Raw genomic sequence first — 10,625 nt, forward strand, 5'->3', positions numbered from 1 at the left:
AAAAAAGGCAGTATCTATCACATGAACCGTGAATATTACTTTTCCCCATTCATTCTCAATCAGAGAATCACGCTTTAGGGGGTCTATTAAAACTCAGTGGGCTCAGGAAAGAAATAAGAGACGCTGTCGCTGTTGGACAGTGTCACTTTAATGACATATTTTATAATATTTGCATTGTTTTTTATACTGTGAATTATTTTCTCATCAAGTATTTTGAGGAGGCAATGCTACCTTTGCTGACCTATATATACATAGGCTGGTCCGACTAATGTTTGTGTGTTGAGATAGAAACAAGGCACTGTAAGAAGGTAACATCAGATATTAATAAATCATGTGGTCCATGATCCAAAAGCATCTTTTTAAACATCCGTTGAAAATATTGTTGTATGGGGCCACCAATGTCAAAAAAATGTGTTTAGTCAGAATACATGAATAAATGGCTGTCAATGGAGAAAGATGTGTTTTTGCCTCTCAGAATGGTGCAGTTACATCTTCTACCAGCAGGGGGCAACTGCCCACACTAACCAGCTAAACCTTGACCCCTGAGGTGAGACTTCATTAAAGTTTAATTAATTATGTAAAATGAATCCAATCAATACAGCTGGATGTGTTTAAAATAAGTTCATGGGAAATTAGTGTAGGATAAGTGGTTGCACTTAAAATAACAGCACATAATAAGCTGCATTGTCTAACACAAACATTGACGTAGGATTAATTTATTTGCATCAAATTGATGTTGAATACATTGGATTGTTTTTCATTTTCATACTGAATATACACTGTTATTCACAGCGGTATGCCCATGAGTTGAGAGCGCTTACGTTTTATTACTAGTCTCCTTTAAGAGACAAGAGCAAGTGCACTCAGAGTACAGCAACCACTGTGCTATTAGATGAAAAGCTCACTCCTGTGTCTAGAGCCTATAGTCATAACAGCATCTCCACTGCCTGGAGAAAAGGGAGAGAAATCATGTGTGTGCACGATTGAATACTTGTATATGTGTGTGTTATAGAAGTGTGTGGGTGAGATAGAGAGGAAAATAGTATGTGTGTATATAGGAGACAGACAGCCAGCAAGAGGGAAAGAGAGAATAACAAGATTTGGGCCTGTGTTTGTCTGTGTCATTCGAGGTAACATAGGCTGGGGAGAAGTCGCTTCTGTCTTTGCTTTAAGTCGATCAGACACAGTTCAGGTCTGGCAAAGGAAATAGTTTTCATCTGTCAAATGCTTATCAGAAATGTTTGGGGCTCTATATAGAAAGACAGGATTCCATTGATGTAAAGGAAGCACTTTTTAACTCTTAGGTATGCTATGATTAATGCTGCTATAAAAGCTTGTATCCACCTCAGATTAAAAATAATAATACTAATAAATAAGGTAATTGTGACTTTATAGTTCACAATTGCAATGCCTTTTCTCATAATTTCAACTTCATATCTTATTGTTACAATTTTTTTTCTCGTAATTTTGATGTTACTGTTTATCTTTTGATTGCAACTCATATTCTTGTAATTGTGACTTAAAAAATGTGACAAAGTCACAATCATAAGAAAAATAGTTGCATTTCAGACATACAAAATTTCAGAACTGACTATTTTTCTAATTTTCTCATAATTTTCTCATCATAATCATAACTTTATATCTTTATAACATTATTTCCTGTAACTGTGACTCTATATCTCACAACGTCACAATTGCAACAATTTTTCTCATAATTTCATCTTCATATTTCACACTTGTGACTTTATTTCTCAGAATTGTGATGTTTTATCTTGTGAATGAATCATTGTTACTTTGTGACACAAGTGCGGCTTTATTTTTAACTGTGATCTCAGACTGGTTTTTTTCATAATTGTGACTTGCCAATTGCTTGTCATTGTGCCTACTTCACATTTGCAACATTATTTCTCATAACTGTAACTTTATTTCTCACAATTGTGACTATTTCTCACAATTATAACTTTTTTCTCATAATTTTAACTTAATTTCTCATAGTGCTGTGTTCGATACATCGATACGACGATGTATCATCACAGAGATTTGACGAATATCGATACAGCTGTCCCTGTATCGATATCGCGGCACGTGCGTTGCAGTGGGCCGGCCTTAATTTGAATATAAGAGCAGCGTTTAAAACGGAGTAGAAAAGGACAAGGTTTCTAAAAAATAATGAATAGAGCATAATATATAGGCTACAACAAGGTTTAATCTGGCCGCAGACAGAGGAACACAACCGGGGTTGCCTGATATAAAGAGACGTAATCCCCGAAACAGAGCTTCCCACTTGCGCAATACGGAAATATCTGCTAAATGTGTTACTTATTTTTGTTAACCTGGCAACCATGTGCACGCGCTCTCTCTCCACTGTGGATTAGGGGTTAAACGACTTCTGATTTTTTTAAGTCGACTTTTATGTGATGAAAGTCGAGTCGAAGTCGACTAGTCGCTGATGACGTCATTAATGAACAAATAAGTCTGGAGCTGTGACAAACACCTTGTGCACAACTATGGCATATGACACAGCGCTGCCCACATGGCTGTTGCTCGGAAGTCCTTCAAAGATTTCTTATCCTGTTGCGCCCTCTATAGGACCAGCGACTAGTAGACGTCAAGCTTAAAGCGTCATGGCAGAGCATTGAAGTCGACTAGTCGATTAGTCGGTGCAACCCCTACTGTGGATAAACCGCTTGCTTTCTGAAAACACCAGTTGGCTTGCAGTTTAGCGATCTCCACTATTCTATTCTCAGAAAAGTGTAATTTATTAAGTGTTCATTTATGAGAGAGAGAGAGAGAGAGAGGCTGTGTATGTATAAATTACCACCGTTTTGCCGTGTTTCTCTATTAACAGTTAATCTGTGGCTTTAATTGCTTTTGAAACGATGATGTTACCAGCTCCTTGTTGAGAAAGATAGTGTAGCTCTTCAGCGATTACGCTATTTTAGCTTTTTTATTTTCAGCGCTAAAAAGAATGTCTGTGCGCGCACGCGTGAGTGACTAAACGTGTGCGTGAGGTACAGTGAAGACAGCGCATTAGTTTAGAACTCTTCAAATTTTTATTTTTTAAACGTGGAGAGTGTGTTGATTTGTGCAATGATAACCTACCAGCAATGTTAAGATGATTTAAATATATTATAATTACAATATATATAGTACATTACAATATACATTTATTAGAACTAGTACATTATTATTTATGGGCTTAAAATCAAAAATTCAAACAATCAGAATATTGTACCTGGTGGGGAGTGCACAATGTAAACATGAAACATATGCCATTACCTATATTGTACTGTGGTACAGTTATGGAGGCCCTTCATAATGCAGAGGTGAACTGCCTGCTCTGCCAATAGTTAGCAACAGCCCTATAGTATGCAGTGTTTAATAAACAGCTGTTTTACTAAATTCTTCTGAGGTGAAATTCAGTGCAGTCCCGTATCGTGATATGTATCGTATCGTGGCCTCTGTATCATGACTTTGCTGGTGATACACAGCCCTTGTTGCAACTTTATGTTTCACAATTGCATCTTTATTTCTCTGAATTGTTAATTTTTTGCTTGTAATTCTGACTGTATATCTCATATTTGCCACTTTATTTCTTTGTAACTGTGACTTTGTATCTCACAACTGCAATTTATACCTAACAAATTCAATTTTATTTCTCACAGTTGCAATTTTATATCTCACCGTGTGACTATTTCTCATTTCAAACATAAATCAAGTTATTCTTACAATAACCTGATTTATGTTTTTCTCTGAAATAGAACAGACATCCATAAGATGCTGTTTGGAAAGGAAGGCAGTCAAAATGCAATGAGCGAGATCTAATTCCTAATCATAATTTCAGCCATCGCCAAGGAAAACTAAACGTTTTAGCTGTGGTTTGTGCATGTTGTGAATGGTCCCAACAAACAAGGCCATTTATCAGGTGTTGGACACTAAGATTTACTACAGTCATTCAAAGAGTAGATCAAGACTTGCTCTGACCCTTCAGTAAACTGGTTTAACCTACATCCTCATATGTTTCCTGATCATTCTCTTGCAACGTGCTGGCCAACATCCAAAGGTCTTGATCACAACAGAAACTGCATTTGCTTAATGTCAAAAGGAAACAAACAATTTCTTACAGAGAATTTTAAAAGGTCAGTTTGGCTTTCTGGCCTTGTGTACAAACTTATCTTGATTAATACAAGACAAACCGCTTTGCTAGAGACTGTTTCCCTTCAAATCAATTTCAAATCAGTCATACAAAACTAAAAAGGCAGCTCATTAGGAAGATTGTAGAATCTGCGCACCTCCGCCAAAGACAAATGTTGTTATTTCAGCATGCCACTGCATTCAAGTTGTTGTTTAAGGTCCCTTAATACCCAATTTACTTTCAGAAATTAAGTGAATTAATCTTTCAGGGACTGCCTGAACAGATGCCTGCCATTTGCTTTTAAGTGGGAAAAGTGCTGGTATAGAAATGACAGACAAATACAGAGACAAGCAAAGAAATAAATGAATGAAGTAGCTTATGCATTCAATTTACCTTACCAAGTGGCCTTAAACAGACTCGCTGCATTTACGTGATTTGTAAGGACAAGCAAATTGGCTTGAACTCAGGTGACCAAGCGTTACATCCTGAGGCAGCAGTCTTGTTTTCCCATAGGGTGTACAACTTAAGAACTGAACCAGACGAGTGGGTTTAATTTCAGTGTTTTCCTAGCATTGTATTGCGCAGTAATGGTCTAAGTCTTAATTGCTATTTTGCAAGTCCTTTGTTTCTATCTGTCAAATAAAAAAGCCATTTTGTTGATTATGGGTAACAACTTTTGTTCTACTCAATTGCTGATTCTAGAACAGACAGAAGTGTTGCTTTAAAATACATTGGGATGACATCATCTATACAAAGAAGCAACCCAGGCTCATTGGAAATGCGTGCCTTTACATACTTTTCTGCAACACCGTAATTATGTTTCAAAAGTGAAATGTCCAGAGAGTGGCGCTAAAACACACGTTTAATATGTGACCGTGGCACGTTTTTATTATGTTGGCACGTATTGCAGCGTTTTTATTATGCTGCTTGAGGTAGGTATTGTGGCTGATCAGAATTCAAATATGCGAGCAGTGTTGCTAAAGGTTAATGCTCTATCGTGATGGAAATATCCCCTACACCAAACCCAACCCTAAACCTGTTAACAAATACAAAAGTAATATAAAAATGTATTCGCTGATGCAACCGTGCTATTTTAACTTCCTTATATGGATTTGAGCTGTTTTGTCGAAACGTAGTTTCACGGGGTTCGTATCGGAGTTCTTCATCACCCAAGTCCAACGCCATATCACGTGAGCTACCGAGCAAACCTGCTGAATTAGAAAACTCATGCATATGAAGCTGTATATGTGAGGAAAACGTTCAAAAGTATCAGTTTTCAAATCGTGCAGGATGTTACAATTGTTTTGAAGTCATAACATAATATTCTGCAAGTAATTGTAACTGCAAGTAATCAAAACTCTGTACCTGAAAATCATACTTTGTGTGAAAAGGAATAAAAGTTGTCTGCGTTTTACTGCCTCTAGTGTTTATTTCAACTGGAAACTGCAGGGAATCGTACATATAGGTACGTCTTTTCAGTTTTGCAGAAATATATGTAGAGGCACGTATTTCCAATGAGCCTATGTTGCAAAGAAGATCTCAAGGAATAACATTTCTCAGATAGACATATTTCTTGTTTAACACGATTTTAATTGCCGTCTCGAGATGAATTTCGTATGAAATCTCAGTTTCTAAGAGGAGTCTCCACAGCGCAACATCCACAGTGACATGTTCACATTCCACTAAAACTGTGACTATGTATTTTACAAATTAGCAATTTATACCTCACAATTGCAACACTTTTTCTCATCATTTCAACTTCATAGCTCACCCTTCTGACTTTATTTCTCAAAGCTCTGATGTTATATATCGGGATTGCAACTTTAAATTATTGCGACTTTCTCACACAACTGTGACTATGTGTTTTAGAATTGACAACTGTTCTTATAAATGCATGTTTATTTGTAAAATTGCAACTTTATATCTGACATGTGCAACTTTGTTTCTCACAATTGCGACTTTATTTCTCGTTTACAACTTTGTTTCTCACAATTGTGACTTTATTTCTCATGTTTACAACTATATTTCTCACAATCGGGACTCTCACAACTGCAACTATTTTCTGAGAATTGTGATTGCAACTTTATTTCTCAAAACTGCAACTTATTTCTCACAATTGCAACTGTGTTCTCAGAATTGTGACTATTTTTCTCCTAAATGAATAACACTTCTGAAATAGGCATAATAACACGATTGTAATTGCCATCTTGAGATGAATTTCTTGTGAAACCTTGGTCTCTAAGAGGATTCATCATTGAGCAACATCCACAGTGACATGTTCACATTCCACTAAAATAACTTTGCTTCTGATCAGATCATTGAGCTGCCACTTTGACTATCTTTGGCTGCTACAGAAAGCACAAAACCTGACAGCAAGCCATGCTGATCGTGTGCATGATGTGCTTAAGGAAATTACACCAATGCCGTCCATTGTCCGGAGTAATTACAAATGATTCTGCTTATGTGCTGTGGTGAAACTAAAGTGAACAAAAAAAGCTCCATTTAACTTTCACTCTCAGCAGCAGCCCCCATATAAGCCAAATCAATCCAGTTACCTTTTCTTTTTAATCAGACCCACGAGAGCTCGTAGGGAGATGGATGTTTATATCAAATGCTCTGGTAGCCTTGGCTAACAAAGAGAGAAAGAGATTTCAAAACCTCTGCAGCTCAATTAACATTTGCAAACTTTATCTCAAACCTCAATCCATCTGTCAGAGGGAGAATCAACTATCTCAGCTACTCAGTTTCTCTCCCACATGTAGCCGCAGAGCTGGAAAGATTAATTAAAAATGTCCGTAAGTGAATGATCTTGTTGATTAATCATTGTTTTGGCATGCTTTTATTCAAGTGAGTCTTGGCTGCATTTAAATTTGGGCCATGAAGTGACTGACTATCCCAGGCTGTTAATCTTATTATTCCTGGCTACCTGTAGTCTGTCCGCCAATAAACCTTTTCGCTTACTTGCATGCTTGCAGCAAGTGTGTGCAATAAATCAATACTGGCAAAATCAGTCATTCATAATTCTCACAGTGGAAAAATGGTTGACTCTGAGCTGCTTTAGGTGTTGATGCAGAACAAACATGGATTTTATATTATGAGAACTACCATCCAATTATTTCTAAGAACCAATTTCTCCTTGACTCTATTGATTTTGCAGTGCTAACTCTCTGCAAGGCAATTAGCCAAGTAATTAAATTATGTAGTAATATTAAAGTGGTGGGCGCTTCAGGCTATATTAAAACCCCATGCCTGATTCCACAACATTGTGTGCTTGCAAAAACTTTTTTTTTCTTTCTTTTAGAAAAGTGTGTTCCTAAAATATACGAGAGCCTCTAACTGTTATATGACAATAAAAGCTAAATCTATGTATTCATCAATAAATAAGTAGAAAAATAAAGTAGAAAAGGGTACACTTTCACTGCTACGAAAACAACTCTATCCCAGCTAACAGAACACTACCATGCTACTTTGTTCATCCAATAGCCAACTGTTTAAGAGTTGAACAGACGCAGAGTTGACAGTCAAGGTAAAGCGTCAGTGTTAAGGGCAGCTCATTTCCAGCTCATGACTCATAAAACTACATTTTGAAAATAATCTGCCAATGTGTTCAAATGTGGCATGTGAAGAATCTGAACATCAGAGTCCCTTAACTTATTTGTAATGGAGAGAGCATGACGTGTTGTATGTAAAGCTGAGTGAGTAACACTGTCAGATTTAACGAGCACCACCATGAGAAACACTGAACTAAGAAGTAAAAATTACACATCTGGTTTATGATTTGTGATCATGTTAACTGACAGTATATGGCAGAACTGATAGCATCTGAATCAGCAGGTTGTCTCATTTAATTTGATATATAACATCCACAAGCTTTTCATCTACATCTAGCAATATTGTGGCTGACCAGACAGGGAAGGTTGTAACACTTTCCAACCTATGGGCTCAAGATACACAGAATGGTACATTTGACATTAATTTGGTTAACACAAAAGTAATTTTGAATAACACACTATCTTTTCTGTTTTTAAAGTTGTTTGCCTATGGTGCCTATTTTTTACAGACGTATTTTAATGGAATTAAATGATTCCAATATGTTTACCATTTTGAAGTAAAATGATAAATCCAAAGGAATTCAAAATAACACACTATCTTTTCTGTTTTTAAAGTTGTTTGCCTATGGTGCCTATTTTTTACAGACGTATTTTAATGGAATTAAATGATTCCAATATGTTTACCATTTTGAAGTAAAATAATAAATCCAAAGGAATTCAAAATAAAATAAGATGATAGGGGATGGCAATAAAATATTTTTTATTAATTTTAATACATATATATTTTTATATTTAAAAAAGTGATGCAAGTTCGACCACAATAAATCCATTCATAAAACGTAATGTTTTCTATTAGCGTTACAGTAGTGATAGTGGGGTAGGTTGTAACCGCAGCTCTTGTACTTGTAAAAGGATGACATAGTTTAGCAGTATATTTATAAACAACCTTAATATGAGAATAAAGTTTTAGTTCCAGACGTTTAAACAAAATGTGTTACAACACTTCCCGATTTCCCTGGAATTTCACCGGTCTGGTTCGACAAAACTGAAACGCTGTCGTATTTTTACATGCAGTGCCACCGAGATGCTTTAGGTTAATGTTTTTAGGTGAAATATCATCTGCACCGCCTAAATATATGAACCATCTTTCCATCAAAGGCTCGATTTATTGTTGGTCCTTGCCGACCGTGATAAACTGCAATGTAACCCAATGACCACAAGACCAACATGCAACTGCAAATAATGCAAGTTCTTCAAAAGAATCCATAACTATACACCGGTTCCATCTGTAGAGTAAATGCCACCGGACTTATAGACTAAAGCACCCCAGCGTGCCAGATGCCTCCCGGTGCCCAACACTGCAAAAGAGCCACGGAATCAACTGCAACTTACGGGATGATGGAGAAGCTGCCTGAGAGATGCTGATGTGGCTTAAAATCCACAGCAAGAGCTTCAGTCCGGTCCCGGCGGGTGGCTCCATCTTCGACTACAGTGAGATGAGCGGAGACGCAGTTACTTTTCCTTCTCGCGCGCGCTGTCCGGAAGAGCAGCTCCACAGAGCGAAGCCACTAGATGAGCGAGACCTGCACTAACCGACGCTTCTCGGCTCTGGTACTCAGTGTCGATCAAATTCAGCCTAAGAGTCCGGCTTTTCAACAGCAAAAGACTACAGTGGAGCACTTTAATGCGGTATTTCAAGCCATGTCGAAGCGCGTGGCGCCGCGCGCTTCTGTAGCTATGTGACGCTCGTCTCGCGGAGGTCGCTGTCCAGGTGCTGAAGTTACTCCACGCAGCGCGCGCTCGTCCATATAAACACAGAACCCCTCTCTCCTCTGAGTTGGTACGTTCCACGAAACAGTGGAGTAGCCCTCGCGGGACAGGGACCATTGCTTTGAGCGCCTTCTCATGGGCAGCAGAGAATAGATAATATTTGAATGAGAGTCGCTTTTATGTTTGTAACTGAAGCTGTTTCTGGAGGACTGATGATAATTGGCAAGATCTTGGCCGTGGAGTTCACTCAAATTACAAGGGCGGTCGTACGAGATGTAATTATAAGGAATTATTACTGCAGAAATATGCACAGAAATATATACTTGTTGTACAAACGGGTACGTTAGAGGGGTCTGTGGAAAATCGATTGAGAGAAAGAAAATGTTCAGGGCTGTCAAAGTTAAGACGACGTTACCTTGAGATTATGTTGGTAAAACTTTACAATGAAGTCTCATTAGTAACGTATTGACTAACAACGAGCAATACGTTATAGTAATTATTCATCTTTGTTCAAATGACTATTTATTGCAACTATTTATTGTTAGTTCATGTTAGACAAAGTCGATGAAATAATATTAACAGATTGCCTAAAACGTTTGATTTTAATAATGTAATAGTAAATGCTGAAATTGACATTAAAATATAAGTATTTTAATTGTTAGTTCATGTTAACAAATGTAAACTACTGTAAAGTGTTACTAATTTGTTTAATATTTTTAACACATACCAATCTTGTTTCATTCTGTTTTTAAGAGGGTCCAGAATCTATGATTCCCTTTCGTGGAACTTCGAACTGCGTCCTCTAGGGGTCGCTATGGGGAACGCCTCGTCGTGACCCGTGTCTCAGTAAAAATAAACAAAAAAAAAAACTGCATTTTTTTTAATGAGAAAAATATTTGTAATTCTAAGTAGTTCTTTCCTTTCTCCTCTATGGCTCTGAATCAATATTTATTGTGACAAGGGAAATAAATAAATAACAGTATTATATTAAGCAGCTAATTCTTTCAGATCTGAGCCTTAAAAATATTTTTCCCCCAAGTAAGCACTCACCTTTTTTCTCACCTTTTATTACCAGTTTTCTATAATAAGTGCTGCAATTTATAAATCCTGTTGCAGGACAATTCATTTAATTGGTTAAAAAAAGAAATACATGTGTATTGTTTTTATTA

General features: G+C 37.0%; 1 protein-coding gene across 1 annotated transcript in view; it reads right to left on the reverse strand.

Moving 5' to 3' along the window:
- cntnap2a (contactin associated protein 2a) overlaps positions 1–9,445 on the reverse strand; it is a 408,589-nt gene extending 399,144 nt beyond the window's left edge. Inside the window, exon 1 of the mRNA XM_016537023.1 lies at positions 9,079–9,445. Within this exon, the coding sequence (XP_016392509.1) occupies positions 9,079–9,166 (88 nt within the window). The 5' untranslated portion in view covers positions 9,167–9,445. The remainder of the gene's footprint in view (positions 1–9,078) is intronic.
- Between the last annotated feature and the right edge of the window lie 1,180 nt (positions 9,446–10,625).

The sequence above is a fragment of the Sinocyclocheilus rhinocerous genome, unplaced genomic scaffold (genome assembly GCF_001515625.1).
Source record: "Sinocyclocheilus rhinocerous isolate Xijiao unplaced genomic scaffold, SAMN03320098_v1.1 scaffold65, whole genome shotgun sequence".
NCBI lineage: Eukaryota > Metazoa > Chordata > Actinopteri > Cypriniformes > Cyprinidae > Sinocyclocheilus > Sinocyclocheilus rhinocerous.